Raw genomic sequence first — 27,722 nt, 5'->3', positions numbered from 1 at the left:
GCTGTTTCCCATTCTGTTCCTATTACACTCCCCCCGCCCAGTTGATTAGCGTGTCGTCCGAACTCAGCCTATATTATTCATTTCAAAAACACAAAACTCAACTCACCAACGCAGCTGCATGAGGGGAAATCATACTGGGTTTTGACAGGTGTATCCAGTAAGTTTTTCACGGGAGTGTCTAATAACTTGGAAGGCGACTCTAAAAAATGATTGAGAGCTGTTCCAGCAGTTCTTTTGGTTGGTGTTTTTTCATTAGGATGAATGGCCTGCTGATCTAGAGAGGTGGCGTAGCTATTGAAATCTGCAGCACAGGAATTTCTTGACAGAATAGTGATGGGCCCTGCGGTCTCAACTTTCACATGTTTGGGTGATTTGATAGTAAGGGACTTGTGATCAAAGGGTGTTTTGACCTGAATCTGCTTCAGCTGCTGTTCCATTGTTTCAATGATACTCCTCTGCTGCAGGTTGTCACAACCAAAGTGCTGAATCTCTTGCTTAATTGTTTTCTTCCATGTTTTGTTGTCCAACTGCCCAACCAATGGAGGCAGGCAGACGTTCGGCTTGGAGCCAGCTTCTGCTTTGATTGGCTTGTGACCCATGCTGTGACATGTCTCGGATTTGTTTTGGTTAATTTGTTGCTCTTGCTTGTTTAAGATATGCCACCTGAGAGCAGCATGCTTTTGAAAGTCCTTGTGGGGTTGCGGCGGAGGGTGGCCCCCTCTCTGATCTACTGCATGGGATGCTGCTTGCTGACTGTATGGCGAGTACCTTTGTTGAATCTGGGGAGCTTGTTGGCTGCAGATATTGGTGGTCAAATTTGGATATCCCTGTGTTTGCTGGAAGGGAAACTGCAGGGCTGAAGTTGGTGGGGACGGGGGCTTTTGTTCCTGAAAGCACTGGGGCGTCTCTTGTTTTGGAGTCATACTATTGGGATAATATTGCATATGTTGCAAGTCATGAGTTACATTTTCTGCAAAGAGCTCTGGGTTCATAGATTCTTCCTTTTTCTCAGGGACTAAGTGCATGTTATTTGGGTAGGAATGCTTCATGACAGTATTTGCTTTAAAAGCATGATTGTAAAGGGTATTTTTATTGTTCATGCCTGATACCTGATTGGGTCTGGTCTGGGGATTTTGTACTGGAAACTCAGTGGATTTGAAGTAATTGTTTGCTGTTTCAAAACATTCCTCTAATTTAAGCTGGCTAAAGGAAGTGCTTTCCAGTTGTTGCGCTTGATTACTATGGGGATGGGGAAAGGTCTGGGGAAGTTCTCTGTTCTTTGTTTGCAGTGCTGGCTGCTGGGGGTTCAAAGGAAGTTGTGGACTCTGTGGCAGCTGTGCTGGCTGGGTCTGGAGCATCTGTTGCAAAATATGTGAACGTAGGAACGGCTCATTCTCCAGTGGTGGAGGATTTAAGTGCTGTGGCTTTAACTGTGCCTCCAAAGACTGTTCAGTGTGGTGTTCAGCTTGGGGTTGAACTTGAAAGTGCTTTGCATTTTGCTGCTGTTCGTGGGATTTCAACAAAGCATCCATCTTTGCAGGCTGTGGCGAGTGCTTTTGGAATTGCATTTGTTGGTCAGGTGCAAGATGGGGAGGCAGTTGCATTGCCTCGCCCTTGTATAGTGCTGGTATTTGCTCACCCCGCGTGATGTTCTGGTAGCAGGTCTGGCCTGTAACTCCCTTAGATTCATCAGGGCTGCCAGAGTATTGTTTTGCATGTGTCTGCTCAGCTGAATTGGACTGGAGCTGAAGCATTGTCCTCAAGAGCACCTCATTTGATTTTTGTGGAGACTCAATGGGGCGAAAGTGAGGGGAAGACATTCCTGTCCAAGGGGGTTGTGAATGAGGTTGGGACTGCTGTGAGTGGGGTTGAGGCTGCTGCAAATGATCTTTAGACAGGTCCTTTTCACTGTCAGCAAGACTCTCCTGATTAATTTGGCCCAAGATATGTTGAAAATGTTGCAAATCTTTACTGCTTCCCAACATTTGTGGGTCTTGAACTTGAGGCTCCAGTTCTGTCGGCATTTCATCAGGATACTGTTGCCGGATGCCTGAAGCCATCACAGTGAGCACCAGATCTGTTTCACTGCTAGGCTGTTGTGAAACCTGAACCTCTTGCTGAAGACCCTGTTGAGAACTAAGTCCTTGCTGGCAAAAGCTTGGAATTTGTGTTGCAAGTTCTCCCGGTTGTTGTTGTTGTTGTTGCTCTCCATTCCTTTCTCCCTTCAAATGAATTTCTTGACTTGGGCTCTCAGAAGGGTGATTATGCCCTTCTGAAACCCTAATGGATAGCATAGTGCTTATTTCTGGAGTTGGAGAAGCTGCAACAGGAGATGAGTTGAAAGACTCATTCCTGAACATGGAATCTTGTTGGAACAAAGCACCGTTTTCTTCTGCTGGCTCTGACAACCTCTCTGAGCTACTGTTCTGAGCTTTCAGGCTGTTGCTGGGATTTTGTGAGAAAACTTGACTGGGTAATGAGAAATCTCGACTGGGAACTTGCCCTGCATTTCCTGGAATATCAGTGTCCTGTGCAGGTGACTGGTGTGTATTTTCAGACTTTTGCTGATCTAACTGTAGTTCTGGGTTCTGAAAAGGATAGCGTGCTGGCAATATGGATGGATTACTGGAGTTTTCTGCACTATGGGCCTTAGTAGCCACAGAAGTTAGCACCTGAGGCAGCTCAGAGTTTGAGGTTTGTGGGGAGCTGATCTGCCCTGAGGTATGGGATGAATGTGGTGCACCACAAGCCAACTCATCAGTAGCCAGAGGGTTTATGGCATTTGTAAGAGATGTGGTTTTCTGCATTGCAATGGAAACATGATCTGGATTATACTGAGACAGTGTTTTCTCCAAGAGTTCACCATGCATGTCTTCCATAGAAGATGCAGAAACTATAGCACCATTAGGCATTGGCACTGCCTTGTTTTTGTATAGCAAGACAATGTCCCTGTTGTGGCAATTAATGTTTGCACACTCCTCTTCAGGCTGGATTTGGGTAGCATGAGGAGGTTCTGAAGCACCACCGTTGTATCTTGAAGACTGTACAAGAACTGAAGCTGCATTTCGTTCCACACTAAAGCCCTCAAAGTCCTTCTTGCTGCCTGAACTTGAAACACCTGGTTGATTGTTGCCATCTAATGAGGTATCATCCCCTCCTTTTGCTTCTTCTTCATCTTGTTTAAGTTTCTTGTTCTGGTGAAGCCCATACAGAGAAGGCTCACTAAAAGTGCGCTTTATCCCACCATTTTGCATATATTTGCTACAATCTCGCTTTTCCTGCAGAAGATCAGGGCTTATTCGGTTGTTTGCATTTCCTTTTGTAGCGTGCTTCATTCCATAGTTGGCCTTGAAATGCAGCCAGGTGTGGTTGCCATTTACTTCACCATGGTGGGACTTCTCTGCTGATGGACTTCCATTCTGCAGCTTCACTGACAAAGGCTCTGCCTGGCAAACGTGAGAAGGATGTGGTATTAGAAATGGGCTCAAACTACTGCCTTCAATATGGTTGGTTCTATCCTGTTCCATCTGGCTTACTCTGGGGCCATCCACAAGGTTGCCCTCTTACTGTATCTGAAAGAGAAAATAGGGGAAAGGGGAGATCCACATTTATTTGATATACACCACATAGTATTTAAGCATTTGGGTTCCCACACTTATCACCTAACTCACATGAGAAGAGAAGATTGAGGGCAGACATGATTGCACTCTTCAAATACTTGAAAGGTTTTCACACAGAGGAGGGCTAGGATCAATTCTTGATTATACCAGAGTGCAGGACATGGAATAATGGGCCCAAATTACAGGAAGCCAGATTCCGGCTGGATATCAGGAAAAATGCAGACTGTACCACTACCAAATTGGATATGGATTATCTCCTATTGTATGTATGGCACAGAAAAAATGAACTGGGCACACACCAAAATGGTGTGTGAAGTATACCTGAGTACCTCATTAGGGGATGGGACTGAAGACTCCTACATCTTTAACATGTACTCCATTCTACTGGCACATGTGAAATGAACCATTTAAAATATCCATGGACGAACTAAAATTCAATTTTAGGACTGTTAACATCTTTATCATTGATTAGTCTGGGTTTTAATGGAGCAATTAATTGATAAGATTGAAATGCATTTGAATATTACCACTCCAGAACAAAGTACTTTTTTTTTAGAGGCCTGAAGGAACTGGGTATTTTAATAAGTTAACAGAATTTAGCAAAAGCAGACACTCTCATTAACAAAAAGCAACATACTTTAATTGTAATAATAAAGCTTTCTTTTACACAATAAATAAAGCTTTAATGTTTTAAAATCGAAAGTGGGGATTGAAAATGGAACATTCCCTGCTAGAGATCCAAAGCTGCTGTTTAAACACACGTGCACGTGCACACACACACACACACACACACACACACACACACACACACACACAAGTTGTTCAAGGCCCATCACTACATACAGAAGATCCAGGTTCAAGAGATGTTCTGACATTCAGTTCAGTGGAGTGCAGTCAACTTTAGTTGTCCGTGGGTATATTGTGGAGAGAAGGGCCACCTCTTTTGGCCCGGGGGTCAGATTGGCTCCAGAACCAAGCCCAGTGGGCTGGATGATGTCAAAGTGGCAGGACCTTGCCCCAAAGATCTGTCCCCTCCCATGATGTCATTGGCTCTGCATTGCACACTTTTTTTCCATGCAGAGAGAGACATGGAGCTCTATGCCTCTCTCTGCATGAAGTGACTCAACAGGCGCTTTCAGGAGCCTGCGCCTGGAAGCATTGGCTGAGTCAAATGACATCTTCTTGCCCCAAGATGTGAAGGAGTCCAACTCAAATCAGGGGCAGCCGAGGTGGACTGCTCCTTGTGCTGCTCTCACTTGTGTCCTCCAAGCCCTGGCCAAATTGTGTGTGTGGGGAAATCAGAGATAACAAAGGGATTCCCTTTTGCACCGCTTGCCCTTTGATGGAGGATGAGCTGCACACAGGGGAATCCCTTTGACTGGAGATAGCATGCAGATTCTTCTCCCCAGGCGGCAGGGCTTGGCAAGGCCAGGAGATGGGGCCTGCAGAGGGAGCTGAAGCCTCCATGGGCCTGATTAGCCCTGTCAGCCAGAGGTTACCCTCCTCCAGTATACCATAATAATTTCACTTTGAAATAGAGAAAACTGTTTAGGAAAACAGCTAGAAAGGGAAGCCAGTTTTGGGGGCTTTGTCATCTTCCAAGAAGGAGCAAGAATGGCCCTTTCAGTCACCCCAAGTCTCTAAGGTGGGAAGAGAAAAAGGGATGACATCAATGTTTAGTTAGAGCTTCAATGGAGCATTCCATTGTCACGTATGGGACATTTATACTCAAGTTCAGGACAAAGAATCTTTTGCATATACTACTAATGTTTAAAGTGAACAATTTATTTTGCAGCATATGAATACAATGGTCATTACTAGCAGAACAGGGTTAGTAATTTTAAATTCAGCAAGAAACAATTATCTTAGATACTATTAATATTTTGTCACGTATGGGACACAAGAATTTCCATCTTCGTGGACATGGTTATCTTCAATTAAACATTTCTGTGAACTGTGAACTTGAAACTAATTCAACTTTTTTCTGATAATTCCTGAGATATCACCTCACATTTATATCCATGTTAGACTCAATTTTTACATTTTAGCTCAATCAAAAAAATGTTTTTTTGATGTCACGTATGGGACATTCTCTGTCACGTATGGGACACTGTCTGCATTACAACATAAAAACTAACTTAGGACTACTAAATATGAATTCTTAATTGATTTAAGACACTAGCATCAATAAATAATGTAGTTAGAGCATTTAAGCATTGATATTTGAAAAGTCCCTTTACATTAGAATAATTCTGTAAATTTATACATGGTGCTGCGATGAGACTTCAAAGCCACAGTTGGTGGGTCATTCTTCCTAATTACATCCTTAAAGGAATATGTAATACAATCAGGAGTGTGGGGCCACTTATAATGATGTTTGTTGGCAGGAACCATTACACTCACTTTAACTCCATCCATGCCACAGACTTCCATAACACTGCCTGGGTAGGCCACCTTATTATAACTAACCAAGCACCTATATTGAGTTTCACATTTGAAGTAGGCCTAGTAACAGGAACAGATTCTTCACTCTCCAGGGCATGGTGTTTGAAGGAAACTAGACCGTTTGGTTTAGCCTGCACAATATATGATGCTATCCCAGGCACAGTGATAGTTCCTTCCCAAGGCTTGTCTTTCTCTACTTGGGAATGTATTTCACTCTGGGAAATGTACAGAGTGCATGTTGAGGGAGCAAGTTCATTTGCTAACTGTGCAAACTCCACTGCATTCTGTACGACACTGACGTTGCCTTGGCTCATGGTCTTTTGTCGTACAAGCCTTTTCACATTGCCTCCCACACCATCAACTATTCTTTTGCCATGTGAGGTGGCAAAATATTTCCAACTGAACTTTCTTTGGTATTTTTTTGCTAGAAGCTTCAGCACGTGCACCATGTATTTGTTCTTGAACTCAGATGCAGGTCCATCGCTCCAAATGATGTCCTGAGTAACACCAGTTTCTTCACTCATTATCTCATAGAGTTTCATCAGCATTACATACACAGTGTGTTTGTCCTTCTGTGTTATATCTGAGCACAAGAGGAAGGTTCTACAAGATCCATTTAAGAAAACAGCTGCAGTGAAAAGCGTTACAGTTGCTCGAGACCAAAGGGCACTCTGAATCTTGTTCTGATACTCACAACTATAAGACATAGCAAAATCAATTTGCAGCACTCTTACATTTTCCAGTTTTTGATCACTTAAGAAAGCATTTGCTTGTATTCTTTTTATGTGAACATGACCCAGAAAGTTTTCATAACTTGAAACAATATCTTAGTGTAATTCACCAGCACAACCATCTTTCATGCTTAACACTAGTCCTCCATCAGCATCCTTTTCCCACTGCTTCCATGTGACGTGCTTTGTTGGCTCTTCAGGAAATGGAATATTTTTTTCCACTGGAATTCACATTTCCAACAGTTGGAAATTAATTTGTCATCACATAAAACAGACTTTAAAAAATCCCCTCCAATTCTAAGACCCTTTAACTTGAGTTTAAAATTTTCATGTATTTTACATCGACACTGATCCACTGGAGTATCCTTCAGTAGAAGAACATTTTTTTGGATGTAGAGTACAAAATTTTACAAAACTCATTTTAACTTCAGGGTGGCCGTTTTTAAACACAAAAATTGCCTCTCTTAAAAACATAGTGAGAAAATGTTTTTGAAGTCTAAGTTTCTTTCCTTCTTCCCAAACAGTTATGCAGTCCTTCAATCCAGGAGCTGTATATACAATATCATTGCGAAAAAAGAAGCTCTTAACAATGTTTATGTCTTTCTTTAACATGCCACACCTTTGTGAGAAGGAACTATGCATTTGATTAACTAGTTTGATATCTACTCTTTGTGCTAAACCACTGACTACAGCTCTCTGTTTTCTTGGTGATTTTGGCAAATTTACAAAGGTAGATCCTAAAACGACAGCCTAAATAAATATTCTATTCATAGCTTTTCCATAGCTCCATCTGCTTTGGTACGGACTTATTATTATATATTTTTCTGCATTACTGTCAGCAATAGTTTTTTTCTTGCATGCTCTCTGCAACCTCATTCGATCTCTTTCATACTTCTTCCTCTGCAACTCATCTCTGCTACTCATAGACATATTTTTCTTTCTTCTCAGTTCTTTTAATCCTTCATTTTCCTTTTTTTGAAATTTTGGATTCTCCCTCTTCTTCTTTAGTCTCATTTTCTTCATTCTTTCAGCACTAGTGCTCTTTTTATTTTCAGTTGACACATTCATTATGCATTATCTGCATAATAAGTGTCACGTATGGGACAATAAATAAAGGGACGTATAAACTGTTTAAAATAAAAAATTAACATTAAGAAAATACTGCATTGTAGACAACATTATCTTTGTTTTAAATCTGCTTTACTACATTTTAAATGCTACAAATAACATATATAACCTAAAAAGTGCACTTTTTCATGTCACGTATGGGACAGCAAAACTATATGCATAATTAGCTATATATCTGCTAATAAACACACGGTTTCTAATGTTTTAACATGTAGGCAGCTCCTTTAGGACCTTACCTTTGCTATCAGAATGAAAACAACACTTAATTCACTGTACAATACAATGTTAACACTTAATCAAATGTAACCTCATTTAGCATGTGACTGAGCTTGACAATGGTAGCCATTTTGAAAACCAGGTTGCGCAATAATAATAGCAAAAAAATTATCTTTCATCATCAAAACACCCTCTTTCCACTATATACAACTAATACAATACAAAATATTAACTAATTTTTCATTTTGAAATTTCATGTGTTTTGTCGCTGTTTCAGTGGAATGCTCCAATGCATTAAAGCTTGCAGCACAATTCAATGTGCTTATAGCAGACTATAGAGAAGCAGTATAAATATTGCAAAAATAAATAAAAATGCAAGTTCACTCTCTCATGCCTCATGTGATGTAGATGCAGCTGCTTCCTTAGCATATGATCTCTTCCCTTCCAGAAGTAGAAAACAACTAGCTAGACAGATAGAGAATAGACAGTCAGATGATAGATATAGCTGTGTTTGTGTGTGTTTATGAGTTAGAATATTCATAGAACAGATTTTTGTTTACCTTCTTCTCTGCAGTAACCATTTATTTCATACAAGTCAGAACACTCTGAAGAAATTCTGGTTTTCAGGCCAAGAGTTAAACCTTCTCTTTGATAAAAGTGAACCAAACTTCTCTCATCTGACTTCCTGGATTACAGCTACCAAGTTTGCCAGTTAAGAGAGATCCTTCCCTCAGATATTTTACTCGTCAATTCTCTGGTTGGTTTCCCCCAATCCCACTATTTAACACAGCAAGCAAACAAAAGAAAATGCTAGGCTTCTTGAGAGAAACTGCATTGTAAATGTTTATAGTGTGCAAGGCGGATATTAAAAGACTGGGGACACAGCATAAATACGCTATCCCCAATGGGGAAAAATACAGCAACCTTACTAACTTGAATAAAAAGCATTATCAGCATAAAAGTTATAAACTTGACAGTTTATATTAGCATTCAAGAAAGCTATCAAGACTGATCTCTTCCGGCAGGCTTATTAGGATGATTTTAGAATGTTTTTAGGATATTTTAACTAGGGGTGTGCACGGACCCCTCGCTTTGCTTCACTTGCAGATCCGCGATTTTCGGAGCGGGCTGCTTCGCCCCACCCCCGCTCCGCCCACTTTCGCTCCGCTCAACTCGGAGCTCCGGATCTGGATCGGAGCTCCGTTTTCCCTCCCCTCATAGGGTTGCATTGAAAGCTAAAAAATTATACAACTTTTTTTCTGTTCAAGTTAGAAACCTCACGTTTGGCACCATGACACCTCATGGGGGTATACACACGCACGCCAAGTTTCAAGGCAATCCCATCATCCCCTGATTTTTGGGGAATTTTTGAAAATCAGGCACCCCATTCAGACCCCTTGGGATAGCTCCGTCAATTTGCATGTTAGAAACCTCAAACTCGGCACCATGACAGCTTATCCATGTGTCCACATGGATGCCCACACTCAAGGCAATCCCATCATCCCCTGATTTTTGGCATGGCTTAAACTTTTTAACTCACCCCAAATCAAGTCCCATTCTACAACTACGTCAATTTGCACGTTAGAAACCTATCCTTTGGTCCCATGACAGCTTACCCATGTGTCCCCATGGACACCAAGTTTCAAGGCAATCCCATCATCCCCTGATGTTAGGGGAAGTTTTGAAAATCGGGCACTCCAGTATGTCAGGGATTTAAAGTTGCAATGCAGACAGCTCAATGGGGCCAGTTCAAAGGAAATCCCAACATGCCTCTTCTCATGATGACTAATAAAATATTAATACTACTAATAATATGTATAAGAAGAATAAAATATTAATACTAATAATAATATGTATAAGAATATACTATATACTACTAAAAATATGTATAAGAATATAATAATATGTTTAAATGTAGGGAAATGGGACAAGAAGTGTGTGTATGCTTTCCCCAAAATGCTCAATCTGTGGCTGCCTGTTGCACTTCACAAAAGCAGTGCACACACAGCACACTCACAGTCCAAGTTACACAGAGAAGAAAAAGAGAATAATAATTTTTTGGTATTTTTTTGTATATAGATAGAAGGAAACACAATCAGGATTTAAGAGAGGGGAGGGGGGGAAAGAACCAACCAAACACTACTACTACTATGTATAAGAAGAATAAAATATTAATACTACTAATAATATGTATGAGAATATACTAATATATATACTACTAAGAATATGTAAAAGAATATAATAATATGTTTAAGAATATTACTAATAAATGTAGGGAAATGGGACAAGAAGAAGTGTGTGTATGCTTTCAAAAGAAAGCTTTCACAAAAGCAGAAGGAAGATGAAACACAGTCAGGCTTTAAGAGAGGGAAGGGGGGGGGGACAACCAACCAAACAAACAAACACACACTCCAAAATTTAAAAATAAAGTTTATATTAAATCAAAGTAAGGGAAAAACACAGGGCAAACTAAGCTAAAAGTCAGAAAGAAGCAAACAAACACACACGCCAAGCTAAAATCCTAATCTATCTCCAAAGTACACAGCAGCAGCTCGCTAAGTAGACCCTCTCCCAACGAACGCTAAACCCACAAGAGGCTGAGAGCTCTCTGACTATGAGGGTGACTCTGGCTTAGTCCCGCCTCAAACGCTGGGATTGGAGGAGGATGCTTCATGAGGTGATCAATTCTCATCAGGATTGGGAGTTGAATGTGCCTGTCATCGCTTCAATAAACCCCGCCGCGCCGCAGCCGGTTTACCCTATCATTTGTATGTAAATGTACCCGATTTTTTTTAAAAAATATTGCACGTGAACCACAGGACGCAGAAAGTTGAGAGTAGTCTCAAAATGACCCCCATCCAGGACTCTCTGTGCACAAGAATTTTCAGAACGATAGCTTCAAAAACAACCCAGTTATCCACGATTATTTCCCGCAATGCAATCCTATGAGCGAAAACCGCCGCTTGACCCGCGCTGTCCGTTTGTTTACCCGATTTTAAAAAATTCTAGCACGCGACCCGCACGACGCAGAGAGCTGAGAGTAGTCTCAAAATGACCCCCATCCACGACTCTCTGAGCACAAGAATTTTCAGAACAATAGCTTCAAAAACAACCCAGTTATCCGCGATTATTTCCCGCAATGCAATCCTATGAGCAAAATGTTTTCAAGATGGCGATCGGAGCGCTCCGCCTGAAAGAGGAGCTCCGAAAAATGGCCGCTTCTCTTCGCCTTGCTTCTAGGGGTCCGCGGTCCGCTTCTACTTTGCCTCTGGGTAAGGTGGAGCAGGCCAATTCACTACTGCTTCTCCGCTCCTAATCGGAGCGGAGCACATGCCTAATTTTAACAATGTATGTTTTAATTCAGTTTTATGTATTTTATATTTACTGTTGTTCCCCGCCTTGATCAAAATGGAGAGGTGGGTAAGAAATACATTATTATTATTATTATTATTATTATTATTATTATTATTATTATTATTATTCAGATGGTACAAAGAGGCCTTCCCCGGTGGTGACTTGGAGCGTGTGTGTGTGTGTGTGTGTGTGTGTGTAAAAGTCTCGTGAATGAATTTTAAGAAAAGGTGCCATGACTGAGAAGGATCTCTTATGTACTTCTTCCACAGAGGAGGTAAACAAGAGAAGATGCACAAGTCCCTGTGGGCCTAAGCCACATAGGGCTTTTAATAATTAGGCTCAACATTTAGAAGATATAGCTCAACATTGTTTTTCTTTTTAGCATTTTAATTTATTTGGGGTTGGATCCAGGATCTGCTTTCCTCCAGAGGAAAGGCTCCAATTGGAGGAGGTTCCTTTGGCTGAATTTTTTAAGGATCTCCCCTCCCCCACAGCTCAACCCATTCAGCAGGGCTCTTGACACTCTGAGTAGCATTTTCATGGGACTGAGGGGCTGCCATAGGAAGGAGGGTGTGGGGAAGCCCACATCCACCAGCCCAGCTGATCCAGCATAAATCTTGATACAGCCCTTGGACTCCATAATTGAATGTCTTTTTAATTGTAGATATATGTCATATCCTTTGCTGCTGAATGAAGGGAACCCTCTGTGTCTTAGCTTTGAAATGACTTCTTCTGACATTTATTTAGCAACAAAAAATGGCTAAAGTGAAAAGACCAAAGTCCAGCTGACTGTCTAATCCTGTTTATGAGGATCCTTTGAAGAACCATAACCCCAAAATGTTGATGAGGCAGCTGTTTTAATTGCCTGACAATTCCCCCTCCCCCCCTTGGGGATCTCTATAAGCAATCCAAGTGAAAGAAGTCAGGCTAGCCGCTACTGGAGAATAACCATGTTTGAAAAGACATCGTTGTACTCATGGAAATTATGACATTGTCTAGCAGTGCATGCACATGTAATTCAAAACTGTACGTGTATGCATCTTTCCTGGAGAGCAAGAAAGACTTCAGTAAAAGTCCCAGAACCACAAGACTCCTCTCCAAAAGGGATGTATTGCAGTTAACCCCACTACAGAATTCAGCAGCTCTGAGACTGAACAGATGAAAAGATGAGCCACAGAGAGCACTGAGCACAATGCTTCAAACTGACCTATGCTGCAACCTGACATGTACGCAATCTCAAGAGCAGTGAGCACAACTGGACAGAGGTTCACTCTCTCTCTGCGGGGAAGACAACAGAAAATGAGAGCTTTGAGTATTCTGTGGTTGCCCCATTGAAACACAGCAAAGGTGGGTGAGCTTAAACTTGGAGAGAGCAGAATTTCAACTCATGTGACATTTATAATTAAAACACCACTGCTAGTTCCACATAGAGAGGAACCTCAATATGATTAATTAACACTTCCTTGAATTATTAAACAGAATCTTCACATAGAGCAATTGTCACACCAAAGTCAGTATTTGAAAATGTCTCACACTATACAGACTATAGCAGCAGAACCACCAGGTTATTCAGCCTCCCTTGAATAAAGCATAGTTTGAATGCTATACTCCACATTCCTTTCTTTAACTGCCTTATAAAACTTGAGACTACAGAAATGGAAATTTTTGCTTTAATCTAAAATGACCACATATGTAAAAGCTAAGATCTCTGTATTAAAAAAGTAAGCCAACTAAGTATAGGAATGTGTGTGTGTGGGGGGGGGGAACCAGTGATTCTCAAGGGAAAGTGATATTTGTCCTTTACAATCCAGTTGGAGTCCTTCAGGCACAGGTACATAAAAGTCCTCTTAAGTACATTTCCTTAAGGAGAAGAATGATAATGTCTTGTCCTGGCCAGTCCTGGGAGACAGATTGCTTCAATGGTATTTACTGGCATGGCAGTGGAATGATAGGTAAGGCAGAAGCACATCTAGTAGGGTCAGGTCAAGGCAAGTAAGACAGAGTTCAGTAAGGTCAGGTCAGGTCAAAGCTGCTCTGGCTTAACCAAGGCAGCAGCAGTCAGGACATTGGACAGAGCACTGTGAAGGTGAAACTACACAATATGTAACATGTAACTGACCCTCTCTTTGTTTTTTACGCACAAGCAAGCATGCATGGCCCTAATTTGGGCAGCAATGCCCCCCCCACATATTGTTTTACAAATTCCCTCCCCCACTCTCACTCCATGAGGATCTAAAAAAAACAGAAAGGAAAAAAAAGCCTTCATTGGCTCCAAAAGAGAGTTTTTTAAACCCCCCAATGGGGTGGAGATTTGGGGCTCATCTACACTAAGCAGGATATTCCACTATGAAAGTGGTATATAAAAGGCAGGAGCCACACCAAGCAGCATATAGCAGTATGAAAGCAGTATAGTATGTCTCAATGGGCCCCAACAGTTGTCAGAGCACTTCAATACTGCTATAAAGCAGTAGTGTGGCTCCTGCCTTTTATATACCATTTTCATAGTGGAATATCCTGCTTGGAGTAGATGAGCCCTTTTAAAAAAGTGTTCATGGTGTGTGTGGGGGGGGGAGCGAAGGCTAAATCCTCCCCTACTATGCACAGTTACTCCAATCTGGAACAGGACATGTTTAGCCTGGAGAAGAGAAGAGCGAGGGGAGCAGGGTGGATTTGATTTAACTCAATTTGATGTAAATAATGAGTTAAATAATGATTTAAATCACTACTCAGAAAGACTCAATTTAATCATGTGACTTCCCCCCCCAAAAAAGTGCACTCTTCCTCTCTATATTTTACACAACAATGAGTTACCAAAGACTCATTCTTGCTGGTATAAACTTAATATTTACAACCAGATGAAGGTTTCATTTTTAGAATAGCAACTTTTCAGGTTAGTTTTACAGTTATATAAAAAAATACTGATTTGGTTATACTATTAGAAACACATCATAGATAGTTCACCTCGTAATAATTTCATAATTATCTATCTCCAGTTTAATAGGTTAATCATTCATATTTGGACAACTTTTCTGCTGTACTTTATTGGGAGGAGAAAAATAATCTTACAGAAACCTCTGGAAGAGCATGACATTGTGAATGGATTAATGGAATTCATTTACCAAAAAATGTAAACAGCCTCATGCTACATAATTAAAAACGAATCCTTATTTCATGATGAATAACCTTTGGACTATAATGTATCTTAAATAGAAAACTATCTTTAGATAGATTTTTTCCTCAAAAAACATTTTATTGAACTAATCAAATTTAAATTAAAAAATCTGATTTAAATCAAAAATCTGATTTTCTGATTATTATTTTTAAAATCATTGATTTTTATCCACCCTGGAGGGGAGACATGGTGCCACTCTTCAAGTACTTGAAAGGTTGTCACAAAAGGGAAAGTCAGGACCTCTTCTCGATCATCTCAGAGTGCAGGACACGGAATAATTGGCTCAAGTTACAGGAAGCCAGATTTCGGCTGGCCATCAGGAAAAACTTCATGACTGTTACAGCACTACAACAATAGAACCAATTGTCTAGGGAGGTTGTGGGCTCTCCCACGCTAGAGGCATTCAAGATGCAGCTGGACAGCCATCTTTCAGGTTGCTTTAAGGTGGATTCCTGCATTGAGCGGGGGTTGGGCTTATAGACCTCTTTTCAACTCTACTATTCTAAGATTCTATGCTTAGTTGTTGTTTACTCATAACAACAAAGAGAGGGTCAGCTGCAGATTACATATTTAACCTATCATGTAGTTTGACCCTGAGAAGGCTAGCTGGAAGGTGCACAAGCCTTCTGAAACCTGTTGCTGTTGCCATCCCTTGGAGAATTTTCTGTGCCCTTAAAGGGCTAGTGTCTTGTTCTGCAGCCATTGGCTCCTACAGTGTTGGGGAAGTGAGTTTCCAAATCCAAGGAGTCTGGAAAAGCAATGTCCTCTGACATGGGGATCTCAGAGAAAGGGACGGTGAGTCCTTAAGAGGTTCTTCACCCCCATCTGTGCTTGAGTGTGACGGTCAAGCTTGGGGGACATGACAATTAGTATGCCACTTGAACCCTTCTTTGCTAACTCTATCTCCTGAGGTTAGACAACTGGCTACTGGGAATTGGGTCTTGATGATGGAGCTCCCTTCTGAGACATGTATGCCTAGTGTTGTCTCTACTACCATTGATTTATGTTTGGTTATTTTTGTGTTGTATGTGTTAGTGGCTAGCCTTTCAGAGGCTATATGCTTTGCTTTTTAAGACTTCAGGTAGTTTATCTACATGTCTCTTAACTTGCTTTTATTTGCTTGTTTTTTGTTTAAATTTTTTTAATGCATTTTGTAAGCTGTCCTACATCCACAGTTCATATCTCTGAACAAACTGAGTGTCTTAAGGATTCATGAGATCCATGACTGTTTAAAACTCTGAATTCCATGACTTACAACCCAATTACCTTGTTAATGCAAATTCAAAAACACATGTGGAATTTCTAGGAAAAAAAAATTGATCAAAGATTTTCCCTAGCATTTATTCTTGAATAAAAATTAGAGAAGTCTTTCCCACCTGGCATCCTCCAGATGTGTTGGACAGCAGATCCCATAATTCCTAGCCAACACGGCCAATTAGGGGAGCTACAGTCCAATACATCTGGAAGTTGCCAACTTGAGGAAGGCTAACAGGGTTCAGAGGAAAGGGTAAAGGCAATCCAGATGTGCCTGGTGTTTACTGTACAGTAAAAATGGGGAAAAAATCCATGATGTTGCTAAACACACATTTAAAGTAATGTCTGTTTTAGTCTACTGTTACTACATGATTGATCGTTAGACAGGATCAATTTAGGAAGGAGAAAGCATTAACGATACCAAAAAGAAATAATGGTATTGAAGTAAGGGGAAAGGAGGAAAATGAAAGGTAGTCACAAAAGGTGAATATTAAAGGGATCTTTAGGAAATATTTTAGAATACTTTTGTCTTGAAAAAGCAATACAAGCAAATATTTTGTGTAGCCCTAATATTACAGAGGTTGGTGCTGTATTAGAGGACTACAAATTGACTATGTATCATGGTGTCCCTTTCCCACTAAGAATTTGAGTATCTCTTCCAAAGCAGACTCTTTGCCCACATATAACAATTTGGCTTTCTACCCCCTTCAGTAACTGTACTTGAGCCAAGACACTTATCAGCTCTACATTTTTTCCACCAGCCATGATTTATTAGAAATTCAAGTCACATCAGTAGCATCTGTGAAACAATTATTGCATCTAGGGCCAACTCCGCAGTCTAATCCATCATAATTATGACTGGCCTCCTTGAAGATGTCACGATGCATGACTTAGAACAGCACATTAGTGTGCAAATGGAAGAGGATCTCATTCGTCCAATATGCATTTTAAGTAATTCCACCCACACCAATTGACACTTTGTGGCACATGGAAATGTTGATATATTACTTTTCTCAGATGGGGCACAAACTATAAATACCAAGTCAGGCATATGTTGCTGTGGCAGCTATGCGAAAGATCCCCAACTGTTTCTTTAAGCCGTGTTCCCACATTTATTTATTTTTTACAAACTTTCCCTTCAGACCTTCACAACAGGTGGGATTTTGACAAACGTGGGATGACTTCAAAATAAAAGGTAGCCTTTTGCAGGGCCCAGTGGATTCCAAACTGTGGATTTCACCATTTCACTTGTCTCTGGTCATAGATCACCTTCTTTGTAACACCCAGCATGAGTGTCTGGGCGTTGTAGGACTTCTTTCTGTCTTAAACATGCATAGGATTGTGTCCTGATATAAAATGGGCAAAATCTGTCACTGAACATTACTTGGTACATACCACTCAAAGTAGTGGTCAGGAAACAAGCAACTAAGGAAGTCCACTACTAATGCCCTTTTCTGATGAAGTATTGTCTCTAGCTAAGGGTCAAACTACACATTATGTTTATATGTGATTACATTTAATGTACCTGTTTGGAGCTTTTTAAAACGAAAAGACACAGGGAGATCTGATCAAAATGAGGACCATGGCATTCAGCAAAAGGCTTAATCTTTCCCCCACATGCCATGGTCCTCATGGGAGATGATATTTTGTCAGGACAGCAGCTCAGAGGTTCAGGTTACCCCCCGCTATACACCTTAAAGTCCCAATCTTGATCACCTCTCCCACAAGTGTGGGAACTGCAGTTATGCATTTAACATAATGTGGAATTTGGCCCCTAAGAGCTGAGCTGGAACAACAGCCTATGATGATTTGCCTGGTCTTTTTCTTACTGCCGATTCCAAACACTTCCACCAAGGCTATTCCTCAGTAGGCTTCCAAGTTCCCTCCCACCCCACCCTTGCTGACATCACAAAATTAACAACATAATGCAATTTCTGTAGCAAAGAATGTTTTATTACATTTCCATCCAGCATCTTTAATTTAGAAAATCCTTTCTAGGTGCATGTGTGAGCGGGACAAAGGTGTTTCTTGAAAGATGCATATTTTTAACCTCTGTCTCAGGGCTTCTCCACGTGATGATTTTGTGGTGCAGTTGACATTCCTCAGATATGAAATTTACTAAGAGCAGCCTTGCTGGATGAGACCAAAGGCCTATCTAGTCTGGTTCACACTTTTATTCACTAATACACATTTCTATCCAGCCTTCAAATACAAGAGGGTAGAGCAATAGTAAAGTCTACTAATTAGGTTTTTTAAAATATGGTTTACACTGTTTGTGGATGAGTAAATGGATGGATGATAGCTCACATAAGCTTAGGTGGCTCTAGTTAGCAAGTCTTTAATATCATCCAGACTTCTAGTTAAGGGAAGCTAGTGGCTGGAAGAAGGCTGTATGAGAAATTTGTTTGTGTGGTTTTTTTAAACTAGATTTTACACTCTCAGAACTGAATGCAAACTGCAGCAGAAGTCCTTACATTTACAAGCTTGTGATGCAATTCATAGGAAAACAACAAAATATTCAAAAATGTGTACCTTTGAAAAATGCATACAATGGAAGTATACATTTGAGAAATACACACAAACATACTTCAATCAATGGGAGAAAACTGAGTACATATTTTTTTTAAAAAAATGGACACAATTGACATATATTTGGGGAAATGCACACAAAGATGTGAAGAAAACTAACACAGTTCACAATCTGATATGAACACACACTGGAATGTGCTCTGAGGTGGAATTCAGAGAACTTTGCAAAACTCACATTTTGCAGTTTCACACATCCCTAAGTTGGAAGCTGTGAGGGAAAAGCCCCCCCTTTTTTTGGTGCAAGTTGTTTTCTTTGAAACCACCCCGATGCCATAAAGGCAAGCTGGTAGAATTTTACACATGCCGTTTTGTAAACAGGACTCACGAGTCCTAGGAAATATGAATTTCACAGTAATTGTTTGTTACCCTTTTCTTCAGGGCTGGCCCAAGACATTCTGCTTCCTGAGGATGGACAGATGGTGCCCCTTCCCATTTCATGAACAAAGGCTGACTGGGCTGACAAATGAATCTGTCTTCAACATTGATGATAGAACAGCATCTTGCATTGTAGCTGAAGGCAGCAGACTAATGTACTGGGGCAGAATAGGCCACATGGCACACAGGTCTCTCCTCCAACGTCTTGACACCTCCTCCCAGCAGCTGCCACTTGAGGTGACAGCTCTGCCTAATGGTAGGGCTGGCTGTTTTTTTTAATCTGGAAAACACTTGTGTGAAGGGCTTGTCAACTGCAAGTGACTGTCCCTTGCCAAAACCATTTACCCTTCCCTGATCTTACTGATAAAACTCAGCGAAGCTAAATATTTTAAGAAACCACAGCTGGAGATTTCCCCCCAGCATATTAAATGAAGTCTAGTTTCAAAGAAAGTGTTCTCAGTACACTTTGTTGTCAGCTTTCTGAAAGTATCTGTCTGTCCTTTGTGGGAAGCAAGATGCAACACTAGATGGACCTTAGTTAGGTCAGCCCAGGATTGTTCTTATGATCATGCAGGCCTTGTTAACATTGGCTGATCATAAATTAGCCTGATACACAGCTAGGGTGTGTGTAAGTTTGGTCAGGATGAGCAAAAACTTTAGTAAGAGGGGTTGAATAAAACTCCTTAGGTAAGCAGTTTCCATAAAATATGGTCAGCATCAGGTAAGGGCAGCTAGCCCCTACAAGGCATAAAATGTTACAGGTTTCTTCAACTGTACTAGCTATGTGAGACAATTCATCTACAAAGATTAACAAGCCCCAACAAGAATGAAAGTATTACAAGGCAAACACATTCTTTGCAGCTGCAGAAACCATGTTTTTCATTGTTCCCTTTACAGACATTCTTTTCAAAGCTATAAATGCACCAAACATTTTAATCTCGTTTCCTGAACTATCTATGTGTCTTAGTCAAGGATGTCCTGGAGACTTTCTCCCCTCCCAGGTGATCTTTTTAATATATGGGCGGGGGGGGGGGGAGTAGCTGTGGTCTATAAGGATAATCTCAACCTGACCAGACTTCCTGTCCGGGAATTGAATCACATCGAGTGTGTGTACCTGAGTCTAAAGACCAGGGATAGACTGGGGATTCTGTTAGTTTACCAGCCACCCCGCTGCCTATCAGAATCCCTGGCTGAGCTCATGGAACTGGTGTTTGAGTTGGTGTTGGAGTCTCCCAGGCTTTTGGTCCTGGGCAACTTCAACATCCCTTTCAGGAATGGTTTGTCACGTCCAACTCGGGAGTTCATGGCATCCATGACAAACATGGGCCTATCCCAATTGGTCTCTGGACCCACACATTCAGCAGGTTGCACCCTCAATGCTGTTTTCAGTTCCGAACAGACAGATCTGTGGGCGGAGGTGATAAGTACCTCTGCGTTGTCATGGACAGACCATTTTCTGGTCAGGGTATCATGGCTACCATCTGCCCCTGCAGGGGTGGCGGACCTATTAAGATGGTCCGCCCTCGAAGGCTGATGGATCCTCTTAGATTCCAGAAAGCTTTAGAGGGTGCTATGGCTGGTATTGTCAACAATCCTGTTGAAGCCCTGGTCAATAGATGGAATCAAGACCTAACTAGGGCTATCGACATGATTGCCCCCAAACGTCCTCTCCGACCTGCTTCCAATCGGCCCCTTGGTACACAGAAGATCTCAGGAAGTTGAAGCGGGACGGTTGATGACTGGAGTGCCGATGGAGGAAAACTCGTCTCATATCCGACAAGGCATGACATAGAGAACATCTTCGTTCCTATGGGGTGGCAATACGTGCAGCGAAGAAAGTTTTCTTCTCTGACCGCATTGTGTCTGCGAATTCATGTCCAGCAGAACTGTTTAGGGTGGTGAGGGGTCTAACTCAGGCACCGCCTCCCCTGAACCCAGTTTTAGAGCCTTCGGTAGTTCACTGTGATGCATTTAATGATCATTTCACAGATAAAATCTCTCGGATAAGAGCCAATTTAGATGCCGTCGTTATAACAGAAGCTGAAGCTGAAGTGTCCAGCAACTCCGTGAGTAGGATTACACTGGATCAGTTTCAGTTTGTGAGTACTGATGATGTAGACAAGCTGCTTGGACGAGTAAGGAAGACAACTTGTCCTTTCGATCCCTGTCCTTCTTGGCTGGTCGCCCAGGGAGGAGATGCAGTTAGACTACAACTACAACATATTGTTAATGCATCTCTCAGGGAGGGGAGTTTTCCACCATGTTTAAAAGAAGCAGTGGTACGGCTGCTTCTAAAAATGCCCTCCCTGAATCCCCTGGACCTTAATAATTAAAGACCAGTATCAAATCTTCCATTTTTGGGCAAGGTGATTGAGAGGGCAGTTGCCTTCCAACTCCAAGCAGTCTTGGATGATACAGATTTTCTAGACCCATTTCAAACTGGCTTTAGGGCAGGATACGGAGCTGAGACAGCTATGGTCACCTTACTGGATGATCTCCACATGAGTATTGACAGGGGGAGTGTGTCCCTGCTGGTACTTTTGGACCTTTCAGCGGCTTTCGATACCATCGACCATGGTATCCTTCTGGATTGCCTGAGGGGTTTGGGAATCGGGGGCACTGTGCTCCAGTGGTTCCGGTCCTACCTCTCAGGTAGATTCCAGATGGTGATGCTTGGGGATAGTTGCTCCTCAAAAAAGGAGCTGTTGTATGGCGTACCACAAGGTGCCATCCTATCCCCAATGCTGTTTAACATCTACATGAAACCGCTGGGAGAGATCATCCGGAGGCATGGGGTGGGGTGGTATCAGTATGCTGATGACACCCAAATATATTTCTCTATGCCTTCAATAACAGCGTCAGCTAAGGATAGTGTGTCTCCTCTGAATGAATGCTTGGAGGCAGTAATGGGCTGGATGAGGAAAAACAAACTGAAGCTGAATCCAGACAAAACAGAGGTGCTTGCTGTCAAGGGCTCTGACGTAGGTTTGGAGGTGTGTCAGCCAGTTCTGGATGGGGCTACACTCCCCCTGAAAGACTGTGTTCGCAGTTTGAGGGTGCTCCTGGATCCGTCCCTCCAAATGACAGCCCAGATGGATGCGATGGCCAGGACTGCCTACTATCAGCTTCGGCTGATACGCCAGCTGCGCCCCTTCTTAGAGTCAGAAGACCTAAAGACAGTAGTGCATGCGCTGGTAACCTCAAGGCTTGATTTCTGCAATGTGCTCTACATAGGGCTACCATTGTACCTAGTTCGGAAACTTCAACTAGTTCAAAATATGGCAGCAGGTTGGTCACTGGTACATCTAGAGGTGAGCATATTACCCCAACATTAAAATCACTCCACTGGCTGCCAATTAGTTTCCGGGCAAAGTACAAAGTGTTGGTCATTACCTTTAAAGCCCTAAATGGTTTGGGTCCAGGTTACCTGTAGGATCACCTTCTCCCATATAGTCCGCCCCGCACACTCAGGTCCTCTGGGGTGAACTTACTTCAGTCAGCTAAAACTAGGCTGACATTAGTTTCCCAGAGGACCTTTTCTTCTGTTGCCCCCAGATTGTGGAATGGCTTGCCGGAGGAGATTCGTAAAATTAACTGTGTGTGATTTTAAGGCAGCTATAAAGACTAGCCTTTTCCGGCAGGCCTATCCAGATCAATGTTAATTCATGAATTTTTAAGATGTATTGATTCCTGTTCTAATGTTGTTCCCCGTCTCGATCCAAAGGGAGAGGGGGGTAAGAAATAATAATAATAATAATAATAATAATAATAATAATAATAATAAGTCAAATTGCTTCAGCAGGCACTCTTAAAACAATCATCAATCCATCTTACTCTCCCCTGCTTTAAATGTTTGCTACAATATTTGGTTCTTTACATGGCCAATAAAAGTCCTTCATTCTTTCCAATTTTCCATTAATTACTGTTGTGATCTGAATACTGGGACATATATTTTTCTTAAGATTTTTCCCATTCAAAAACTTTGCCTTCGCCTCTTTTCATCATTGTTTAAGTATCTGAAGTGCCAGACAACTTGAGAATTAACACAAGTATTACCAATATGACGCTTAAGGGTGCTTCCACACAGAAAGCTTCTAACCCTACCAGTCAGAAGGCATTGTGCAGCTATTTCATCTTTTCTTCTTTAATGTTTTTTTTTTGCAGTAAGGAAAAAGGTGGAAGAAGCCAGATGTTGACTGGATCTCCCTACAAAATTCTGTGAATGAGGCAGGGCAATGACATGGTAAAAACCTCATCTTGAAGGATCCTAATACTTTTGGAGATCTTATTGCTCAGACAACCAGCATGTTTAGGGAAAACAAGCTGATTTGATTCAGGCAGTGAAAGGTCTTTGGCTAAAAGCTGGTGACAAAAGTACTATTGAGTCTTTCTATGCATTCAAGCTACATAAAATAAAAGGAGCCTCTGTAGCCTTTCCTTAGTTTGTCCAGCATTTATTGTTAAGATTGGATTCTTTTGCGTGTGACTCACATTAAAATCCTACCTGATATATTCAAACTGCCGAGGGAACATCCACAAGGTAAGCTGCTTATAAGACAGATCTCCTCAATTACATGGAGGGTCTTAGCACTGGTGTGTGACATATACCTGGTGGCTACTGTTGCTGGCATGGAAAGACTTTGAGTCATTGGGTTGATGGAAGACAGCTTACAAAAGCAAAGATGCTTACGTAGAGCAATTGCCATGCCAAAGTATTTTTAGTGGCTTGAGAATCTATAGTTCACATTGACCTTTGGAAGCATACTCCAATAATGCAACCGCTGGATTGACCAACAATTACAGAAAATTCTTGAATTATAAAATGTAGGGTAGTATGCAACGCAGCCCACATGCTAGCACAATGGGAAACTAGTGCTTCATAATACAACTGACAAGAGCAGAAACACTTATTTCTGGGACAGGACAGCAATGCTCCCCGAAGGGAGCTCCACTGACATGTCTTGTTGTGGAAACAAGCATTTCTGTTCATTTCCAGGGTAGCTTTCAGAAGTGCTAGTTCCTGTTGCACTAATAGTAGGTCCCACAGGCACAACAGAACTATACTGGATACTGTCCATGGATTGCATCCCCTTTGGGTGTATTCTTGTGCATTACAGTGTTCATCTTGGTACCATTGTTAATTCATATTGATTTGGCATCCTCTTAGCACATGCTTCTATGCAACTACCACCTTTCACAATCCATCTAAACATCTGATGGAATAGGCTGTTGCCTATGAAATCCCATAACATATTACCAATTAGCTGCTAAAAGCACCTTTTGTTCTCTTGCTAGCATGTTTGTGTGTCTGGAATTCCTTGCACATTTTTTTAGCTACAATATTTATACATTGCCTTTTCAATAGGACATTTTGTAAGAGGTTACATAGTAAAATTGGACAATATCCTAAAACATTCAAATTGTATAATTCCCACTACAATTTCTTTCACTCTCTTTCTTGAATAGGGTGTGGCTTGCATCATGTAAAGTCTTATTGGATAGTGGTATCAATGGCTCTTTATAGCACAGATGACTGCCAGGCCTGCAATGGCAATGGTGGAAATACACTCCTTGAAAGTGTATTAAACACCAATCCCAGGTAATACTCAATGTTTGTTTACAAAATGGGGCAGATGTTTCTCTCTCCTTCTTGATAACATTTTCAAACAGCCTTCCTCAACCTGATGTCCTCCAGATGTGTTGGACTGCAACCTCCATCATCCCAGCCAGCATGGTCAAACCAGCATTGAATAACATAAGCTGTCTACTCAGAACACCCTTAGGAATACACATTGGTATGAACAGGTGCCTAATCTTTTCATGGAAACACTGTCACAATGGCATGCCAAGCATAATTTCAGCCGATTCAAAAGCATGATCTTAAACCTAACTCCAGCAACAGATGTATAGAACTACAAAGGAACTTGGGACTGTGTACTAGAGGTAATGAGCTGGAATTCAACACTTAGTTGATGGTAAAGTCTTTCTCCCATTTCCTTGCAAATATGGACAGATTCAACGTTTACAATGGTCACCAACTGGAGAGGTAACACTTTAAAAAAGTCAGTTCAAACCATATTCCCCCTTATTTAACTTTCCTCCTTGAGGGCACCTTATATTAAAAGGTGTGTACACGTGTGTATATGATGCATCTTAATGAAAGGAGTAGAAAAATGGCAGGCTGCATTTTCCCCCCTAGTTACAAGTTCTGGTCTTCAACAACTAAGACTTGGAACTAGGATTTTAAGCAGTTCCATAGGGAGCTTTTGTACTCCTCTCCCCACCTCATGTTCCTTTTAAAATATTTTCAAAGCTTTGAGAATGGCCTGTCTGACTTTGTTCTGGCAAGTTGCCATCTACTGCCAATTCAGTTCAGCTCCTTAATCTACCAAAGTACCTGGAAGCCCAATTAGACTTAGTATAACTTTAGATGTCTGAAGTAGTACTGAGTTACTTCTTATGTTTTCAGGTATTAAGGGAGACATGTGAAAAGCTAATGAAAAATGACCCTCTGTCAGTTTTTCCACAGAGTTCCCCTTCATAGTCTGCCAAAAGTCAGTCACAAGATGTAATTTCACAGATTGATAATTGTCTGCCAATAGCATGGATGTAAAAATTGGTGCACAAAAGAATCAGTGTGATTAAAATGAATTATTTCTAAAAAGGAGGGGGGCGTTTTGGCGGCTGAATCTGCATGAAGCTTTTATTGGGCCAACCAGATAGTAGCCCCCATTTTTAGGGGAAGTCACCCAGAAGCTTCATATAGGAAGTTGGCAAGAATAGAAGCATTAATCTTATATCTTTGCTCAACCATGAAAATTTGGAGACATTTTTTTTTTAAAAAAATGGGCTACTGATTTTATTTTTCTTAAAATAGTGAAAGTACTCTTGAGGTCTCAATCCTACAGATTGATGATAGAATTACAGATGGGATCTGGCCTCCATAGCTGCCATTTTTAGAAGGCTGACTGGGGTACACAATTTTTCTGAACTTAGGGAGAGTCAGAGAGTGAAGCATATGTATTTCATTAAGAGCCTATCAACGACGACTACTCATGATGACTATGTATTATTACCTCCAATATCAGTGGTAGTGTACCTTTGTATACTAGTCACTGGGGAACATGTGCAGCAGGATGTTATGTGCTTATGTCTTGCTTGAGGGATTCCAGAGGCATCTGTTTTGCCACTGTGTGAACAGAATGGTAGACTGGATGGTTTGATTCAGCATGGCTGTTCTTATGCTTCCTTTCCTCCATAAAAAATTGAACCCTTCTGAGGTTACTTCCAGATTACACTTCATGACTTTCAACCATTGCCAGGAGTAGCACTTACTGACCCTGTTCAGACGACAAGCTAAACCACGGTAGTTAAGCATTTTGAGCTAAATATTATGGCTCAGCATATCATGTGAACCATGATTTAATATGTCATGTGAACCATGCCTAAACATAGTGGCTACATAACCACAGTTGCTGCAAAAGGGTTAGTAGCCTAACCATGGCTTACCATGTCATCTGAATAGACCCATTGTCAAATATCTCTCATACCATTTACTTACTTAGTCAGGAGTAGCAATATTAAAATTAATACAACACTACCACAGTATGTGGTGGTACCCTTCAACAATCTGTGGCATAAGAACATGCAAAGGCTAGAGTTTGATGAATCTGAGAAGCCAAGGAAAGGTGTTAGATTAATTAAACGTGATCAAATCACATGGCCCTTGTGTGTTCTGACTGAAAAGCTATTAGGTTGCAGCGCTGAAAGAAATACAATTGCATGTTGTTTCATCAGCCTCAGCTGATAGCAGCTGTAACAAAATAAAGCTGCATTTGATAGTAAAGAATCTTTGGAAAAACAAACAGCTGTTCTGTTTATGTTTTTAGAAAAAGAAGGTAAATATCAGAGATAGCCACAGAGACTATATATTAATTAAATCAAAAAAGTAACTCTTTTAAACTGAAACACATTGTTTTCATAAGATTGTAGAGATTTGATGAAAGGAACAGCTAATTTCAACAGTAAACACTAACAAGTTTATGGTGGGAGAGTGCAAATATATCCACTCTACTTCATAATCTATGTACTTCACTAAAAGCTCCATTTCTCTTTAGCCCACCATAAAGCAAAGACAAGGTTTCATTCTATTAGTCCATGACATACAGCCTATACAAATTGAATGGAAGTTTTAACAGATCACTAAACTTCTAGTAGCTCATACTCACTGGTTGACATTAACACTGAAATCCTATGCATGTCTATTCAGAAACAAGTCTTATTCCCAGGTAAGTATATATAGGATTGTAGCCAAAATGTCATAACATTCCCCAATAATTTTCATTCTTCCTGCCAACCTGCTCCCTGCTGTTTCACTAAACCCCTCTTTAGTATGTCAGGCAGCCCTTCAGCTGCTGTCCTACCTCTAGTGAGTCTACATACCATCAATCACCTCTTGCATTTCATTTTCTATTTTTTCCTGATCCTGAACTTACTGTCCTGCATGCCCCTCTGATCTTCTTCCATGAGTTGTCCTCCCTCATCCCTACATCTTCCTTCCCCTCCTTTAATGTTTGATCTACCCAAATTCCCCATTGATGCTTCTCATTCTTCCACTTTGCACTCCAGGCCATTTTGTGCACTTCCACATGCAAACACAAATCACCCAGGTAATATTTTTGGTCCCTGAAAGTGAACAGGAAGTCATGTTACATGGCTAGTGTTGCAGAAGCAAATTATGGTGACAATATAGTGTTTTATGTTCTCCCTAACCTGAATGGGTTGACGTTCACGGTAGGTTAGGAAACCTGGTGCCCTCTACATAAGTTTCATAATTTG

General features: G+C 41.2%; 1 protein-coding gene across 1 annotated transcript in view; it reads right to left on the bottom strand.

The window, feature by feature from the left end:
- Positions 1-27,722, bottom strand: part of TET2 (tet methylcytosine dioxygenase 2) — a 91,110-nt gene that overhangs the window by 18,020 nt on the left and 45,368 nt on the right. The window contains exon 2 of the mRNA XM_063135309.1: positions 107-3,572. Coding sequence (XP_062991379.1) covers positions 107-3,527 — 3,421 coding nt within the window. The 5' untranslated portion in view covers positions 3,528-3,572. The remainder of the gene's footprint in view (positions 1-106; positions 3,573-27,722) is intronic.

Source organism: Elgaria multicarinata, chromosome 10, assembly GCF_023053635.1.
Source record: "Elgaria multicarinata webbii isolate HBS135686 ecotype San Diego chromosome 10, rElgMul1.1.pri, whole genome shotgun sequence".
In the NCBI taxonomy this organism is placed as follows: domain Eukaryota; kingdom Metazoa; phylum Chordata; class Lepidosauria; order Squamata; family Anguidae; genus Elgaria; species Elgaria multicarinata.
This window is presented reverse-complemented; position numbering and strand designations above follow the sequence as displayed.